Below are 18,846 nucleotides of genomic sequence, written 5' to 3'. Positions count from 1 at the left end.
AAAGTCCAGTTTTTTCTTTCAGTTTTGAGTTGTAGTTGTAGTAAAGTTTATGAAGTTTAGACACTGAAAATTATCAGACAAGAAATGTTTTTACTTTGAAGAACGGAGGAGTTGCACGTAGGCTGCAGCCAGATTTTAAAATGCCTGGTCAAGAGTCAGCAAACACATAGGAATATAGTGATACCATAGGATATAAAATGCTATTAAGCACGATAAAGTCACCATAGAGGCACTATTGAAAACCACAGACGCACTAAGTCCCTATGGGAAAATTAGAGCAATCTTACTGTGATTTTTCGTCAGGATGGTGGTGGTAATCTCATCGGATTAAAACGACATATGAGTAAATTAGCCCCATATTTATTGGCCTGGAAACCTGAGACACACTGCTCGTGTTGTTCAGAGAAACCTAACTAGAAAATACTACACACTTTTCTGTTGAATTGTGCAGCTTTAAAGATGTTTGGTTCAAACTGGCTGATTCAATCCGTTCACTTGTTTTGGCCTTGGTTGTCAAAACGGCTTTCTTATGGTGAGAGGAACTGAAATTGTCAAGACACTGGATACATGGGTCTGCCTTTTTCCTCAAATTTACAGTTGTTATTTTTGGGTCTTGCATCATCCCTCAAGAATTGTAAATCACCACGCACTGCTCGATAAAACTGCACATAAACTCCTTTCATGGTAAAGGCTCAAGCTCTCTCAGGACTGGACTAGGTTGAGGGTTTTTTTTTTTAATGAAAGGAGATCCTAAATTTAAAACAGTCCACAAGATTTACACTTGCACTGGACAAATGGTGCAGGCATTTAAAGATGCAATAAGGCCAACATTTAAGTCATTTGTTTGCAACCTAACCTAGTATAATACAGTTGGCAGGTGTCATGTCACTGCAGCAGCAGCAGCAGCAGCAGCAGTGAACTGGTCATATCCAGTGTTGATGATACATGGTGCATTTCTCAAGGACCTGACTGGAAGCGGATGTGAGTGCTGCCTGTTTGAAACTGAAAAACAATGACACATGCCAATCTTAGCACATGGCAACAAGTAAGTGTAGTGTCTTGGTCAAGGACACTTCAGCAGGGAGGCTTGAACCTGGGTCCTGCAGTCTCCCTAATCACTACATCACCCTGTTGCCCAGACTCCTAGCCAGTGTCTGAAATTAACTTTTTGACTCACCTGCCAAGAGCTCGAAAACGTACCTGCCAAGAATATGATTCACCGGCCAAAACAGTTAATATACATTCATGGAAATACAAAAAGACTGTATAAAACCTGTTTTCAATGCCAATTTGTGTAAATAATCAGGTACTGTGTGTTAATTTAAAACCTGCTTATACAGTGGAAGAAGTTTATAATTCATTATGAAGTGCAACAGAATTCAAAATTGGAAGAGAGCATTTTGAAGATTTGCTCACAGTCAGAGACCATGTATGGTGGTCAGCAGGGACAAAGTTTGAGAACAGGCAAAAACCAAATACTGTATATAACTGAGGCATTCAAATAGACAGATTTTACTTATGTTTGGTGCATTCTGGACCCTGCTTTTGGTTATCGACTGGTTTCTTACTGACCCAGACCTTTACAAAAGTCTACCTTATGATTGTCGCTTATTACAACATAAATTGTGATTGCGGCATTTCCTACATAAATCAATGCCCAGAATGCCACCTTAAAGTCATGGTGTGAATCTAATTTGTTTCCTCCCCAACAACATCGAGCAGAGAGAGAGGGAGGAGGGAGGTGCAAGCCCCCAACAGCTGTCGGTGTTTTAACAACTCAGTTCCTCATGAGGTGCCAGATCTTCCTGCCTCCCTGTGTGACTACTATGTGGGTGTGTTTGACTGTTTGGGCGTGTGTGTGTGTGTGTATTGCTTCGACGCATGTGACACCCCCACTGCCCAGGCTTCCTGCGGAGGAAACTTCCCATCACTTAAAGTCACAAAGCAAAACATTGAAGTGAGCGCTAAGCAACAACAACAAAAAAATAGACTTTGTACTTGAATGAGAGTAAAAGTTTCATCCTTGCCTACAGGTGCGGAGAGAGGGCCATTGCACTGTGTGTGAAGAGGCCAGGTGCTGTATCACACAGTGTGGATTAATATATCGGTGGATTAACAGGCTACCATGGCATCACCTGGTGACATCGCAGAGGGAGGAGCCAATGAGGAGTTCAATGACATCATCAAATGGAGATCTGGTACGACCCAATCGCTGATTTTCTTGATGACATCTTTGGCCAATGTTGAAATTGTTGAAAAGATACTAAGATGTGATGTGAGCCTATGCTTTATGTTTTCATGTACTATATGTACTCAGGCAGAGCAGGATGGAAATGTTAAGTGTGTGTGTGAATTCAAGTGTGATCTAAGAGGATGGTATTTACACTGCCCTCCGCAAGAGGACGAAGAGAGAGAGAGAGAGAGAAACAGAGAGAGAGAAAGTTACGTTGTACGTGCATGAAGGCAGTCGCCCAGAGGAAACCCCGACAAGGCCAGAAATCCTGTTGTGCATGGATAACCTCAGTTCCCATGGAGGCAGGGGAAAAGAGAAAGCAACAAAAGGATAAAGAGAACCGGATATGGCTGAATGTGACAACTTTGCAAGGAGAAAGAGAAAGTAAAAGAAAAGGTGGCGATGGGCAGGACAGAAAGGAGGAGGGCAAGAATGTAGAGATGGGTTTAGAGAGCAGCAGCACACTCTGTTCCCTTTCTCAACCGATCATTACATTCCATAGGTTAATCTTTTATAGACGCCACCCGCAGAGAGACATGCACACACACACACACACACACACACACACACACACACACACACACACACACAGACACACAAATTAAACTCGTTTTTCTTGGAAGGGGAGTGCTTTCTGAGATGACAGTTGAACACACATTCAAATTGCAAACATTTAAGGTAAGCACAGTATTTACTTGACATGATGTAAAGGAAAAAAGAGGGTAAACTATTCCACATATAAAAAGGTGGGTCAACTGAATTTTGGTGGGTTTACCCTCCACTGATGATGATGATGATGGTGATGGTAGATAAGTCCATCCCATTCAGTCCATGTGGCAGCTTTCCCTGCTCCCTAGTGGTTTTAGGTTTCAGTCTCAGGAATGGGACCGGAGCCCAGCCTCGGAACGCCGGCGGATTCCGGGCCAGGAATTCCACCGTGCCGATGGAGTTTGTAATTTACAACGCTTGTCTCCAAACCACAATGCTTTTCTTACAAGGATTCAGGTTACCTAGCAACCCCAAAAGTAATGTTTTCTTTTATGGCGAAGAGGGGAAAATTTAGCACGTAGCTACTTAGCCGCTCACTAAAAACAACCCAAGAAATATAGCGGGCGCAGTTGTATTGATGCAATCTGCAGGCTGCGGCACCACTGTTATCTTCGCTCGGCGGATGGGCTTGTGTTGTATTTGTGGTAGTCAGTGGGTTTACATGAATGCGGCTGAATTCAGGTATTTTTTCCCCCCTTATTCAGCGAGTGCGAACTCTGTTAAACCGGGTTAGTTAGGATAAACAATTATTAACAGGGGAAACAGCCGCACACTTCACAGAGCGCCAAGCCGAAGTTCTGGAAAACAACTTGTTTTTCACCAGGACACGTGAAACACGGCCTCACCCCAAGAAAACACATAACACACACACTCGTCCTTTTTATCATCAGAGAGACACTTAATGGCTTTTAGGTGGCCAGGTTTTTATAAACTACAGAGACTGATTCTAAACACTGATCCCTCAGCAGCCAAACAAACTGTGGCCAACACACTGTGGAGCCTAACTGTGGTGTGAGAAATTGAGAGGGAAAGAAAGATGGCGAGATAGAGAGAGATTTGTAGTCTACGTTGAGTTGAGGCATGGGATTTGGGTGGCGATTGACAAGCAGGTGAGCTACAGGAAGGGGCGTTAGAGAGTGTGTGTGTGTGTGTGTGAGTGTGTGTGTGGGGTGGGCAGGTGGAAGGATGTTTTCACAGCTGAGATGAGCGAGGGAGCGGGGGTTTCGCGAGGCATTAGTGCACTCGTTCATGTGATCTCCATGCTGTTGTAAGCCTGTGTGTGTGTGTTGGGGGGGGGGGGGGGTGTTTGAATCATTAAAGAATTTCTTCAGAACAGTGGACTGTATACTTGCCTCATAAACTATCAATTTCCTTGTCATAAAAGCTTCGCAGCATGCACACACACACACACCCCTAAGTCATAATTTTCTTGTCATCTTTACTGATTGACAGGAAATTATCATCGGTCGCCCTGGCCTTGTGGAGAGAACGATCAGTCTGTGATTTTGAAGTTACGTTTTAAGTATTTTAGCTGCTGTGTGTTCCGACCATAAACTAGGATTATGGTGAGATCACTACGACAGAGTGTGTGTGTGTGTGTGTGTGTGTGTGTGTGTGTGTGTGTGTGTGTCCCTCTGCCTCCTGTGATGGAGGTCAGCAAGCCAGACACTCTGTCCCTTTTCACAGACATATGCACACTCATGCTCAAATACTCAGAGGGGAGGTGGACGGGGGCTCATGTTTTCCAGCGTGTCAAGTTGTTATGTAAGCCCACAATGGACCCGGGAGGGAAAGAAAGACAGAGAGTAAGGGACAGAGAGGAAAGAGGGGGCAGGGTAGAAAACGTGTGAAGCGGGTGAAAGCAGCGGTTCTGGGAAAAGTGACACTAGGAGCAAACATGACACTGTGCCTGCTATCCGTTGGCATTAGTGTGTGTTGGGTTAAAGTGTGATGGAAAATGGCTATCACCTACCTGTATATGCATTCTCGTTAAGGGCTCATACCCTAGGTCAAATAATTACTGGCGATTGTTTTAACCTACCTGGAGTACCAGGTGGGTGGGGTTTAAAATAACCGTATTCGAACAATTCAGAAGGTGTCAGATAAGTCACTGAAAAGTTAAAATTGGCTTTAAAATAGGCATAACTCTTTGGAACTTGGTATATTTTGCTGTGTGGCAAACCACACCCATCTGGTACTCCATACGGGCTAAAACAAATGCTAAGAATTATTTGCAAATACTATTTGACCAAGGTCTGTTTGGTTTAGCCTATTTCCCCCCTGCCCTACCTGGCCTGCCTGTGCGCGTCCCTTCCCCCTACCCATTACGCAAAGTGGAGACAAAGGTGAAAGGTCAAATATCATCCACAGGGTTTGGGCTGTTGTTTAACAACCATTACCCAAACACACACACACACACACACACACACACACACACACACACACACACACACACACACACACACACACACCTACACATGACCTTCTTCCTCTCTGTGTTTATTTGTCACTTGAGAGCTCTGCTGTGGAAGAGCCTGCTAAAAAACACACTCAGGCGGCTCTGGTTACCTGACCTGCTCTTGTTCTTCTCCATCTTTCTGTGTCTCCTCTATTGTTTCTGCCTCTCTTTCTCTCACTCACGACCATGCCTTCTCTCACTCTCACCTTGATGGGTTGTTGTTCTGTGTGTATCTGTGTGGTTGGTGCATTCATGTATGTGTGAGTGTATAGCATGGGATGCACCAGTGGAAATCGAACCCCTGACCTTCTCTGCTCTACCCATTGAGCTAGACCAGACCATCATCTTACGTATTGAATGTGGGTGTGAGAGACAGCATAATGGAGGAGATATTTGTTAGCAGACAGGAATGTGAAAGTCACCAAACAGAGGGTGTGGAGGGTGTGGTACCAAGCTAGATGTTAGAATAATTTCCCTAAAGAATTGTCACCCTACTAGCTCAGCTGCATGTCATGTAGCCTAAATTCTGGTCTTGGCAGTCGCAGTAGGGTGGACCATGTACTTGGAAACATTTCAAGTGTTGTGTGTGTGAGAGAGACAGAGAGAGAGAGAGAGAGATTGGATTATCAGTTTACACATAGTCAAATAGACAGCGTCCCATAGCTTTAAGGCTATCTATGTCAGTAGAGACGCTGCAGGGAGTAGTTTTCAGCACATAGCTACGGCATAACAACCATATCCAGCTGTCAATGAGAGACTCACTGAGAGACCAACACACAGATTTGTGGAGACACAAACACACTGTGTGTGCACATGCATGTGTGGGTAGCATGCGACCCAAACCAAAACAAAGGTCCTTTCACTCCATCCATGGCCACCCCTCCATGAGGTGATTATGATGCCCATTATTTGTATTTCTCTCTCTCTGTGTCAGAACTGTAATTTCTCCTATGGTTCTATGGTCAGTGAGTTCTTATGAGTGTATTTTGATTTTTGTGTGAATGGGAACGGCTGTGTCAGCTCAGCAATATAGACACAAGTGTGTGTGTGTGTCTGGGAAGTGGGAGGGAAGGAGCTCTCCAAAATCCTGGTTGGAAATTTGGGAATGGAGGCACTGGCCAAAATATCTCCCCTGGGTGCGGTTGCGTGTGGGACTCTGCTTCTTTGGTACGTGTGTGTGTGTGTGTGTGTGTGTATGTGTGTTTCAGCACCCAGACACCCCACCCAGCACAGATGACATTTAAACTCTTCTAGAGAAGGCTGGAAATGGCAGAAAATGATCAGTGTACTTTTAAAGTCCCCTGTGGTTGTCAGGCCGTTTGTACTTGCTTGTGTGTGTGTGTGTGTGTGTGTGTGTGTGTGTGTGTGTGTGTGTGTCCATGTTCAGTGAGAATGCTTTAACCTCTGTCTCACTTATTCCATGAGGGCAAACAGCTGGAAACACAGGCACACACACTCTCTCTCTCTCTCTCATGCACAGACATACACACACACACTCCTCTCCTCTTTTCACAAATCTCCCTTTCCAAAGCTGCCCCTCCTCCTAGTTCAAATCCCCCTCCTCTCCCCCCTTGCCTTGCTCATTAGGGCTACAAAGCCATGTTGCCCAATCTACCTTCTGACCCCTCGCATGACACAAGAGGATTTACTAAAACAAAAAACAGGCTGAGGCCCAGAGAGAGTTCAGATTAACCCTTTAAAGCTACAGCAGCATTTCTGTACTAAGTAAATTACTTCAAGGGACTGAATCCCTCCCTATCTAGTTCCATTCAAGTTTCATATTGGTGCTAAAACTATACTTTTTTAATACGTCTCCATGCTGAAAAAATGGAAGTATATGTCGTCATGCATAACATTATTACATACCATTTACTGCTCTAAACAGGTTTAGCACAGGTTCACTCGATTTCTTCAATTAAAAACACCCAGAAGTTAGGCAAAACTTAAAAGATCTCATTCAAGAGATCTTATTCCAGATTTTAAAGCTTTTTGATACCATGTTAAAAGCGGTGTTGATACCAAAAATCTGTAGCCCCAGAGACCATGGAGTGTAGACTGTTACAAATCAAAGACAGATTATTCCGATGAAGCATAGACAAGAGAAGGGTTTTGAGATGGGGCATCGATTGAGAGATTTTTGTTTTTGGTATTTTGCCCTTATTGGATAGGTCACAGTAGACAGGGGGATGACAAGCTATAGACGTCCCAGGCTGAATGTGAACCCAAGATGTTGTGGTTACATGGTATGGGCCTTGAGAGATACTGAGGATGAAGGGATGGAAACCTCCTTCTAACGACTCTTCCCAAGGCCCTGGGCGGAGGCCTGTGGCATTGTGGGAGATTTCCATGTTCCATTTCTTTCTCTTGGATGTAGGCCAGACCACTGACTCATCTGCTGTGTGTGTGTATATTTGTATTTGTATTTGTGTGTCTGGGCAACTTAGCCATGATTGCCACTGCCACTAGTTGAACTTGCAGCATTGTTTTTACTATATTGTGGCCTTGTTTTTAAATAAAAAATCCACTCTACTCTTTAACATTGTAAAAAACAGCTATTGGCAATGTACCTTGCATTTCTGGGTCCATTTTCTGGTGTATTTTTCTTATTCCTGCAGACAACTGGCCAAACGTAGGCACTGTGACGTCACGTTGTAATATTTCTAGCTAGAAGCTACAAGTTTGATAGCAGAAAACTTTTCAGCGATATAAAACATCAACAGTGTATGTCAGGTTTTGGTGTCCGTTCCTTAAGATCAAAGAGGAGGGCTGTTATACAATCATACACAGACAAATCTATCATAGAAGAGGCAGAGATGCCAATTTCTCCACTGACAGCAGCCTCAAAAGACCAGAATGCAATGCAGAAAAAGACATGTTGCGTTTTGAGGGGGGCGACTCTTCTTGACTGGACAAACTTGCTCTGTTGTTGTTCTGGTTACTATACTATCGCTATCACTATTGCTTCCCCTATTCACGTACTGAGTGCAACAAGTTTAGGCACATTCTCTGGGGGTTGTTGAAAGGCATTCTGGGAAATTTAGGACATCACTAACTGAATTAGAAGTAGACATGGCAGGTTGAGGGAAAATGGGTATACCAAAAAACTTAATTACAACGCTTCATCATACTAGCACCTACCTCCTGGAGCGCAGGAGGTATTTTTTCCCTTTAGGGAAACTGATTTTCTGTTTATGGAGGATGGCTGACTAACTGTTATTGTGTGTGTAAATGTATTATGGGGGTTATATCTATGGTTATCTATATATACAGATATCTATATCTATGGTTGTTTGGGTTTGTGGGAGGAGTAGCTGGTTGGCCAGCTGAGGAGTGACATGGTCAGGTCACACTAGTCAGGGTCTTTTCCACTCTGTCTAGGTCATTCAGGACTCAGGACAAGCCCCATCTATTGCTGATGACATAATATGTCATGTAATCTCATGTAGGATAGGAACCTTTTGTGGCTTGGATTCGATGGACAACCATAAGCAAAGCAAGTGTAAGTGTGTGTGTGAGGGGGAGAGAGAGAGACAGGGAGAGAGAGTGTATATGCACTTGAACGTGCGTACCTTCGTTCAAACGGCTTATGAGGGATGAGCTCAGGGTGATGTGTGGAGACAGAGTAACAGATAGGGAGAGGGACGCCTGTCTCTGGGTTCATGGCTGACGCAGCCCAGTGGGAAGTCTCTTTTTGGTCTTCTGATTCCTTCAGTCACTGCCAAGGCCAGCCTCACCCAACCCAGCTCATTCCTCTGTGCTGTGTCCAGGCCAGCTGCTGCGGCCCTCTGTGGAAGGAAGTGGATTTAATTCAATCAGACTCTGGGTGGAAGTTGGTCACGGGCGGACCGGGCTGCAAGTCAGCCTTCTCTTCCTCCTTGTGAAGCAAAGGAAGAGTGAAAACAAAACACAGGAAAATAAACTTTCTCTCTCTGACACTCTCTCTCTCTACTCTTACCCCTCCCGCCCCCCTCCTTCTCTGCGGGAATAGAGTTGTTTATTCAGTTGCCCCTCATTGACTAAATATGTCAATGAGCAAATGGACTCAGGCCTTTGCCCTGTTGCCTGTTCCCTGGGACTGGCTCGCAGACCTGTGTTAAATGTCAGGAGGCATGTCATACTTTGACTGTATGTCCACCAATATTAAATCTGAGTCATTTATTTGATTGAAGGGCAGGTTTCACTTTCATGTAAACATTAGTCATGGCAGCATAGGAGGAGGCTCTCTCGGTATCAGCGTCAGTGTGTGTGTGTGTGTGTGTAGGGCTCGGGTCACTCCGGGTCATGTTTATCTGCGGTCACATCCTGCGACGTGGGGGAAAGAGGGCTGTCCTCCTAGTCACTCTCTCTGTGTTTTCTTGGGAGATTCAGCTGTCAACTGCAGCACTGTGTATGGGACACACACACACACACACAAACCTCCATCTCTCTGTCACCTGCCACTTACCTCTTAATTGACAAGCTGAAGCAATCCCTGCTCTCTTCACCCCCTTTTCTCGCCCTCCTGCCGTGTGTGTGTGTGTGTGTGTGTGTGTGTGTGTGTGTGTGTGTGTGTGTGTGTGTGTGTGTGTGTGTGTGTGTGTGTGTGTGTGTGTGTGTGTGTGTGTGTGTGTGTGTGTGTGTGTGTGTGTGTGTGTGTGTGTGTGTGTGTGTGTGTGTGTGTGTGTGATGTCACAGCAGCCAGGCCGCCCCAGCACCCCAAGTAAACATACCCAGCATACTTGATAAACGCTCACACCTCCACTTCCTCTCTCTCTCTCTCTCTCTCACTCTACCACCACCTTCTCTTCCTCTTCCGGATTTGTTGTTTTTATTTCTGTCTCTCTTACTTTTTCTCTAGTTTTACTTTCTTTCCGTCATGAATTTGAGTAAGTGGCTGCCGTGGAGAAAGCGTAACTTTTTAAGGAGGAAAGGGAAGCAGGAAAATGGTCCTATGCTGGGTAAGTGGTTGAGCACATCTGTATAAAGTGGAGGAGTTTAACAGGGATTTCGAGGGGCACGGCAGGAAACTAAGCTTTTTATCCACTTGACTTTACCTCCCACTCTGAATATTTTAGCAGCCAAAAGGGCTTTTAAGAACCTCCAAATGATGGTCGCTACCTCCAAAGTGTCTGGTAGAGTATATTAACTTAGCAGTCACAGTCAAAATATACTAGCAGTTGATTGTCCCTCCCTGCATACCCTCGACAGTTAATGCCAGCCAGTCTAGTCACAGTCTAGTCTCTTGTAGTGAAATCTGGCTATGCACTGTATACTCTCCAACAATATGTTTGATGTTTTCTGTTAAATGTCATTGTTCATCATAGGGCTGGGCAATGTATCGATATTATATCGATATCATGATATGAGACTAGATATCGTCTTAGATTTTGCATATCGTAATATCGTGATATGGCATAAGTGTTGTCTTTTCCTGGTTTTAAAGGCTGCATTACAGTAAAGTGATGTCATTTTCTGAACTTACCAGACTGTTCTAGCTCTTCTATTATTTGCCTTTACCCACTTAGTTATTATATCCACATTACTGATGATTACGATCAAAAATCTCACCAATAGTCATCCCTACAATATTGTCGCAATATCGATATCGAGGTATTTGGTCAAAAATGTTGTGATATTTGATTTTGTCCATATCGCCCAGCCCTAGCTCATCATTTGTAATATTGTAACAGCTAATGTGGAAGTGTGTTGTTTTTTTTGTTTTTTTACAAGATATGACCATGGTAATTATTTAACATTATCCAAGACAAGTGTGTGTGTGTGTGTGTGTGTTTACCTCTTTGTCTGCATGCATTTGGAGTTTGTGTTGATATGCTGCCCTGTGCCACCAGCACCTCTATATGGCTCGACTCCTTTGCACATCCAACCAGTCAGCAATGGTACATCTAAATTTCTGTGTTTGCTTGGACCAGCATTGACATTGAATTGTGCCTTTACAATGAAACAACTTTCCTACTTCCACATTTTTGAGATCAATGTGGGTATTTTATGATCCAGTAGTGTTACAATGCTGTTATCATAGTCCATGTGTATCATATGCTTGTGATAGCTACACTGCAGTTTCATGAGTTTGTAAGAGACTTCATATTAAGATTGGAATAAGGGAAAGCGCGATATGTGGTGGAAAGGGCAATGCTTGTGCAACATCTTTGGCTCTGACAAAGCTCTGTGTGTGTGTGTCTGTGTGTGTGTGTCCCGAACTTTGATCATGAATGCTGATTAGTTAGGCAGATTTCCAGGTTGTGCAGTTTAGAGCGTCTTCAGTTTGTGTTATGTTCTTGTTAAATAACCCGTTCAACTCCAGGGCTCCCCTCCAACCGTATCTTCTCCCCTAGCATCCTATGTTGTGTCTATGTTCTCTCTGTGTGTGCGTTTATTTACTCTTTGTGTTTGTGTGTGAGAGAGATCTCAGGCCGATGCGCCTCTCTCCGTGTCTTTCCATCGTGGGAGGCCACTTTGCGTTCTGTCCTGTTGCATGCTGGGATGGTGCCGAACAGAGTGTTGTGTGTTTTCTGTGTTCCTCCCCTATCCCACGATGCATTATGACTGCCCACCTCTGGCTTGCCCTGTCCTGTCCTGTTCTGCCTCCCTCTGCTCTCTCTCTCTCTTTCATTGGCAGTATCCCTCTTTCTCTCCCCTCCCTCTGCTGCATTCTTCTGATCTTTTCCTCCCTCTCCGGTCAAGGAGCGACAGAGTCGGAGGAGAGAGAAGGAGAGGGAGGCAAGAATGTGAGATTCTGTTCTGCATTGATACTCTTGGTCTTTTTTTTGTGTTTGCTGCTTCTCCGGTTTGGCATTGTGGCGGCCTGCGGTGAGAGATGGCAGAGCACGGGCTCAAACTCAGAGGTAGGCACATCAGACAGGTATGTGACACATGGCTTGGTGGCAGTTAGGTGTGTCACAGGTATGCCACAAAGGTGTGGTAGATCACAGACATTAGTGACAGATTTGCAATTTGTCTGAATTCCGTTCTGCATTCTGGTCTAGATATGTAGACGCTTAGAACCAGTTCAGTAGAATGGGCTGCTTGATGGGCGCTAGATGGAAGTATCAAGTGGATTGTCATTTGCAAAGCTTAAGTAGTTGATATTTACTGTTGTTAAGTTTCTCCAGCTCTTGGGTAAACACACATTTTGGGCATAAAGATGCAATCCAGGATTTACTCAAGTTTAGGTATTCAGATATGTTCGTAAAGGGGTTGACTTAATGGAAAATAAGCTTTTTGGAGCATTATTGGACCTAATTCATTTTAACTTGAAATACAGCTCTGTCGTAGGTACTGCTGTACAGAGTTTACAGGCATGACTATTTTAAACCAACCTTTTACAGCCTCTAAATATATTTAAATCTCTTGGTCAGCAGCCCCATTCTCTGAAGGATAGGGATACAAAGATTCTGTCAGTCCTTGTATCAAAATCTCTTTTCAAAATCCAAAGCCAGTAGTGGGGCAACAGTGTTGCAATTGGTGGCACCATAGTGTAATTCCACAGTAGGCTTTAAACACATTTAACAACAAAGATTGATTTGATTGGATTTTAATGAATTGTCCAGATGCTACTGAATTCAAACTCAGTCATACATGCTTCATTTGTTGTACCTTCCCTTCCCTTTTCTGATTCGCCGTTCATTTTAAAAGCTGGGACAGTTATTTACAGTTGCTTTAATTTTTAGAATGAGCATTCATCATTCTGCTCTGCGTATACCAAAGCCTGATGCCCCCAACCTTTCTACTCACCTCTAATTACACCAATGCACGCACCTACACAAACCACAGGAGTGTTTTTCAAGCCGCTAAGTGGGGATATGGGTTAATCTTCCTGGACGTTAGGAGTGTTTTCCCTACAAATTCCCAGATCTTGGCAAGGGAAGAGTGTCAACAAGGCTGCACCGGCTGGGACAAGCTTAGACAAGTGACCGTTGGAGGGAGGGGGGAGGAATGTGTGTGAAATTATGGGAATTCTATGCATTCCTCTCGGCCTACTGAGTCAAAACAGAATACGTCTCTGCCGTCAAAGTGTGGATAGGGTTGAGGTGTATGTGAACTTGTGTTTTTGTGTATGCGTGTGTGTGTGTGTGAAAAAGAGAGATTGATTGTGAGAAGGCAGGTGAAGCTGAGTGATGGAAGATGGCTGAGTTGAAGGCTCATCAGCGCGATTGTCGTAGGACTGTGTGTGTGTGTGTGTGTGTGTGTGTGTCCTGTGTAAGGATCAATGCCCTCCAATAGGCCAGGGGTGGAGCTGTACTGTGAGACAAGACAGCTAACAGCTGTGCCTCTCTCCAGCCTCACAGCAAGGTGAAGTTCACCTGGGGAAACTTTTTATGAGCGCGTCCTCTGCTTGAGAGGCTTGTGTTTCATAGCCAAGACAAGGACCTGCTTTAGTGCTTGATTACCAAAGACCTGGGAAAAGCATGCTGTTTGCATTCAACTTCACAAAAAAAATGTTGTTTTTTTTTGGTGCAATGACTTTGACAACTTTCAAACACACACCCCAGGAGGTATCCTGCTTATTAAACCTCTGATTTCTTCAACTGATATTGGAACTCAAGTTAAAACTTTTCTGTTAACTGTGTACATTCCATGGCCAAACATGCATTTATAAAGCTTTACTGAGGCCAAAACTAGTCATAATCTTGAGCAAACATCGAGTTTTAGCTCTAACTATAGCTTGGCTAAAGGCCCAGTGATGCTCAGTGGTGTGGCTAAACCTTGTAAATATCTCTATTTGTCTAAGCTCTGGGCCCTCGTGTTTACATGTGTGGTGCTGCCGTGGAAACCCTCATGGTTTGTTTGATTTTCACCTCGGTGCCTCCCCCCGCCCCCCCAGGCTCTCTCCACCTGTGAGACGGGAGGGTTACACTCCCCTGGCTGGGTGTAATGAGGCTATATAGTTTATATGACCGTCTGCCCCGTGTTCCAGGCCACCTCCTTTGCGGCTTTTGCTGAACATGTGTGTTTTCTGGCAGTTTTACTTTTCTCACCTTGTTCTGTGTAGTTTCAGGTTTGTTTGAGGTTTACTTCTCAGCGCTGTTCAGTCTTTCTAACATATAGAGAGTCCCCACTGGACACAGAAACAGAGACCGCCTCAGAATTTGATAGATTGGTCACGTTACAGGAAATTAAACTTGTATCAGCATGTATTTTTTTTATAGTCCTCAGCTGTTTTTGAATTCATTCATCTCTATAAGCCTTTCTGGCAGTTGATTGAAGCCTTTCTGTTGACAGAAAACACCATCAACAGACTATGAGCATGTACATTTTAGTTCATGGAAATACTTGGCTCTTGTCATGGAAAAGTCTGAGAATTTGACATTTTCTTAGGATGGGAACCCTGCATATAACTTGGAACACAACACTGTGGTCTTCATGCTGTGTGTGTGTGTGTGTGTGTGTGTGTGTGTGTGTGTGTGTGTGTGTGTGTGTGTGTGTGTGTGTGTGTGTGTGTGTGTGTGTGTGTGTGTGTGTGTGTGTGTGTGTGTGTGTGTGTGTGTGTGTGTGTGTGTGTGTGTGTGTGTGTGTGTGTGTGTGTGTGTGTGTGTGTGTGTGTGTGTGTGTGTGCTCAGTGAGCTGTGAGAAGACACCAGTGGGATTACTCTTCCTGATGTAAACACTACTTCCTGTTGAGGAAGAGAGACTTTCCTTTCTCAGCATAATCACTGTACATGACTGTTTCTGTTCATATGTGTGTATATCATCTGTGTTGTCCCCTCTGGTTTTATCAGGGGTGTGTGAGTGTGTGTGGTCCAACTATGTGAAATATGGTGACTGATCAGCTGACCGGGTTGAGTATTTGTTCTGCTGACTAATGACTCTGACTCTCTTGCTCCATTCTCTGCTAGTTCAATAGCTGGCTTCCTCTTACTTGGCTGATAAGATATCTCTATCATATGACCAAGTGACCCATAAAGTGTGTTATCCACTAAAAGCTTGGCAGCATTACTAAATTATCGCTTGTTGCCCTCAGAAGGGCTGGGCAGAGTTTTTTTTAATGCTGTCTGCAGTATCTTAAATTCAATGTTGGTTCTAAAACAATAGTCTTTCTGTACCATTCTTTGTTGAATGAAAGCACATGTCACACCTCTATATAACATTTATACATCAATGGTTCCTCTGTATACAATGAGACCATGCTCAACTGATTTCCTCAGTAATAGTTCCTATTGCAAGAATCTCAAATTTTGAAGGTTTGATCATGATTTAAAGCTGCACTAGGCAACTTTGCACGTTGGCAGCTCCAAATGGCAGTGAGAGATAACTGTTTGAAAAACGTAAACACCCAGAAATCATATAATGTGACATCAATAAACTGCACACAGCACGCTCATATTTACCAAACTGGCCAGTCTGTGATCGCTTTATACCAAAGGACACCAAAGGGACGAGAGAGACATCTTTATCTAACTTGGAGTCCAGCTTTCTCTGGACGGACAGTGGAACTTAATTCGGGCAAATAAGGTGAATCTAAGTGTATCCCTTCTTATCCGATTCCAACAAATTATTGTAATGGAAAGTAATACCATACATTGTGTCCTGTTATAAGACGTTAAATGAGTTCAGTTTGTCTCATGAGGGGCCCTCTCACCTCGTCAAGCCCTTAAGCTTGAAGTGCCTAAGGTGAGGTCTCCTGGTTGAATAGCACACATACCACTGGCCATTCACACACAGTTAAGTACAGGACCATAGCTGATTTAACAGCCTGTTTGTTACTAGAGTGTGTTTTTTTCCATCATACAAATGTCATGAAGCGTTTCAGTTAAGTCGTCTGTTTACATAATGGCAACCTAAGCACTCATGCAGACAGTTGTAAATAGACATAAGCAAAGTGAGTCACACTACGTAATGGTGTATTAACATACAGTTGTGTGTGTACATCTTCCCGGTGAGGGTGTTTCTTCTCTGTCACACACACACACACACACACACACACACACACACACACACGGTCTGCCACTGCTTTGATCCATCCAGCAGTAAGACATTCCTGTGCTGTGGTGAGCAGGAGCAGCAGACAGATGGAGGGAGGGCAGCATGCATGAATCGGGTGTATTGTCCTGTGAAGGTGGCAGGGTGGAGAGCCCAGGAGACCTGAGCCCACAGGGACCCTCTCCTCAGGGGCCTCAGAGGCCCTCTGTAGGGGTGCTGATATGGCTGTAAGGACAGGAGGCCTCCACATGGGCCTTTTTATAAAAGGGAAACTGATATTGTGTTGAAAGCATACCTGTACTACCCCCCCCCCCCATCCTAGACACTGATTTGATTTTTAAATGCTTGCTTCTTTCTCTCCTTTCTTGCCCTCTCTACCTGTTTTCTCTCACCATCTTTGTTTGTCTCTGTCTGCTGTCTAACTGTCTTCCTCTCTCTCTCCCCCTCTCTGTCAGAACATGTCTAGCCATCCTGACTATTAGTTATCCACTGTGATTGATTTCCATCAGTTATTGTGGCCCCTGTTATGGCCTCTACCCTTTGTCAACTATCCCATCCCTTCATTCCACGACACGACCCCTGGGCTTCTCTCTCTCTCCTGTATCCTGCTCTCCTTCGCCTTCTTCATTCATCGCTCACCCCCTTCAGCGCCTGCCTCTTTCTCTTTTTCATCGCTCAAGAAAGACTCACTGTGGTGGTATTCTTGCTACTTCAGATTTATGTGGGGAAAAAAAGGTCAACGGACGTTCAGAAGGGTATTTACAGAGTCATGGTTCCTGACACTTTAAATAAGTACAGGTGTAAACCGTCCAGTCAACTAGCTTCTCCTTCTTTTGTCTCTATTTCAACTCTCATCCTTCAGCTGTCTCTTCCCACCTAACTTTCTCCCCCACATTGCTTCTCCATACCTGGTGTCCCTGTCCCCAGTCATTTTCTCTCGCTGTCTTCCTAGTGTTTGTGGAAGGTCTGGGTAGTATGGAAATGTGATCATTTCCTGGTGTCGCAAAATCTGGCAATTTCACAAAAAGCCTAGAAAAGAATGGAAAATGTCGTCATACACATATCACCGCACGTATTGTGATACTTTTTTATGAAGAATAATCTTAAGCCCATAGAACTGTAGTTGACAGTCATATTTCCCAGCCACTTTTAAGCATACAACGTGTTCAACAATTGAACAAAATTTGCAAATCCAGTCACTAAAATAAGGTCTGGCCAAATCGTTGAATTTTGAAATGTAATGGAAAATGTGTGGTAACCCAGTCTTGCTTGCCTTTTCCCTCATTCTCCCTCTCTTCTACTACCATCTATTATCTCATCCTCTCACCTCTTCACCTCTCTCACCCCTCACCCTCCCCTCTCGCCTCCCCTTGGGGTACATTCTTGTTTTTATGCCCCTGCTCTCCAAGCCAGCGGCTGCACACACACACACACACACACACACACAACATACACTCCACACACCCCAAACAAAGAAGCCGACGACCCCCGGGGCTGGTGATCATAACCTTTGACCTTTTGTTCAGTTCGTGGTGCTTTACACAGCAGCTAGTTGAATGACAGTGGTTGTTTAACGCACATACACACACATACATAACGCATTTAACGCTTCTCCACCTTCAGTTTACAGTCGTAGACCCCAGTCATGGCGCACAGAAGCAGACGTGAGTTCTGTTTTTTTCGACCCGCTCCCTGAGGTGTTCAGTACTGACACTGACTGACAACTCAATGAGCTGGTTATTCAGCAGGTCACAGGAGGGGCACATAGAGAGAACCAGTTAAACTAAATATGCAGACTGGGACAGGCTTCAAACTTCTCTTCACAGACCCACCTGAGATTTAGCTTCCTTGATACGGTTCGGTCAGTTAACTCTACAACATTATGTCCCTCTAATGCTGCGGCTCCTGGATCAACTGGTACAGAATTTAAGCACTGAACTGGCACTGTAGCTGTTCTTAGCTGGTCTATGCTATTCTATTCTATTCTATTCTATTCTATTCTATTCTATTCTAATGTAGGCTATGTCTTATGGGCACATGGAAATAAGTGGATTTCCGACTGTTTATTGACCGCTGAGGCGCACCAGCCTCCAGTCTCCAGGGGCCTCATTTATAGAAGTTTCCTGCTGACAAAGTTTGTGCTTGCGACTAAAACCAAGCTGAACTTGTGATTTATGAAGCATTCATCCCTATGTGTGATTTTCTCCAATTTTCTGTGATACATCACAAGCTAAAACATTTTTTTTTACCCTAGGCCAAGATACATATATAGAAATAACTGTTGAAATTGTTTGTTTTCTTCCATATTCTTTTAAATGGTCATATGGACGGAATCTAGGACAAAGTCAGAAACGTATTTTTATAAGTGAAGTGCGAGGCTTTGTATGGAGCTACTCTGATCCATTACAGGAGCCAGCCATTGAACTGGCACATCAAAGCAGCTGACCCTCTGCCTGACACACAATGAGGCCTTATTAGAGAGCCGTGTTGGAGAGAATAAAGGAGGAGAGGGGAGGGAGTCAAGCGGGAAGAGAATGTGAAATATTTGTACAGTTGGACTCAGAGGCTGGAGGGACATTATAAATGGGTAAGCGCGTGTGCACACGTGCAAATGGAAGTGTTTTTTTTTGTGTTTTTTTTTGTGTTTTTTTTAAAGTGTGCCAGTATGGGTGCGGTACCAGCCGCTGTT

General features: G+C 44.2%; 1 protein-coding gene across 1 annotated transcript in view; it reads left to right on the top strand.

Annotated features, from left to right (window-relative positions):
• Nucleotides 1-10,095: 10,095 nt before the first annotated feature.
• The window catches only part of LOC139648504 (utrophin-like), a gene marked incomplete at its 3' end in the record, with an annotated part of 40,467 nt that continues 31,716 nt past the window's right edge, over nt 10,096-18,846 (top strand). The window contains exons 1-2 of the mRNA XM_071524650.1: nt 10,096-10,165; nt 17,788-17,799. Coding sequence (XP_071380751.1) covers nt 10,096-10,165; nt 17,788-17,799 — 82 coding nt within the window. The remainder of the gene's footprint in view (nt 10,166-17,787; nt 17,800-18,846) is intronic.

This window comes from Centroberyx affinis, unplaced genomic scaffold (genome assembly GCF_046629955.1).
Source record: "Centroberyx affinis isolate AG114_WGS23_722 - 3 ecotype Tasmania unplaced genomic scaffold, CSIRO-AGI_Caff_v1 ptg001216l_1, whole genome shotgun sequence".
Lineage (NCBI taxonomy): Eukaryota > Metazoa > Chordata > Actinopteri > Beryciformes > Berycidae > Centroberyx > Centroberyx affinis.
The sequence above is the reverse complement of the archived record's forward strand: the minus strand, read 5'-3'. Positions and strand labels throughout refer to the sequence as shown.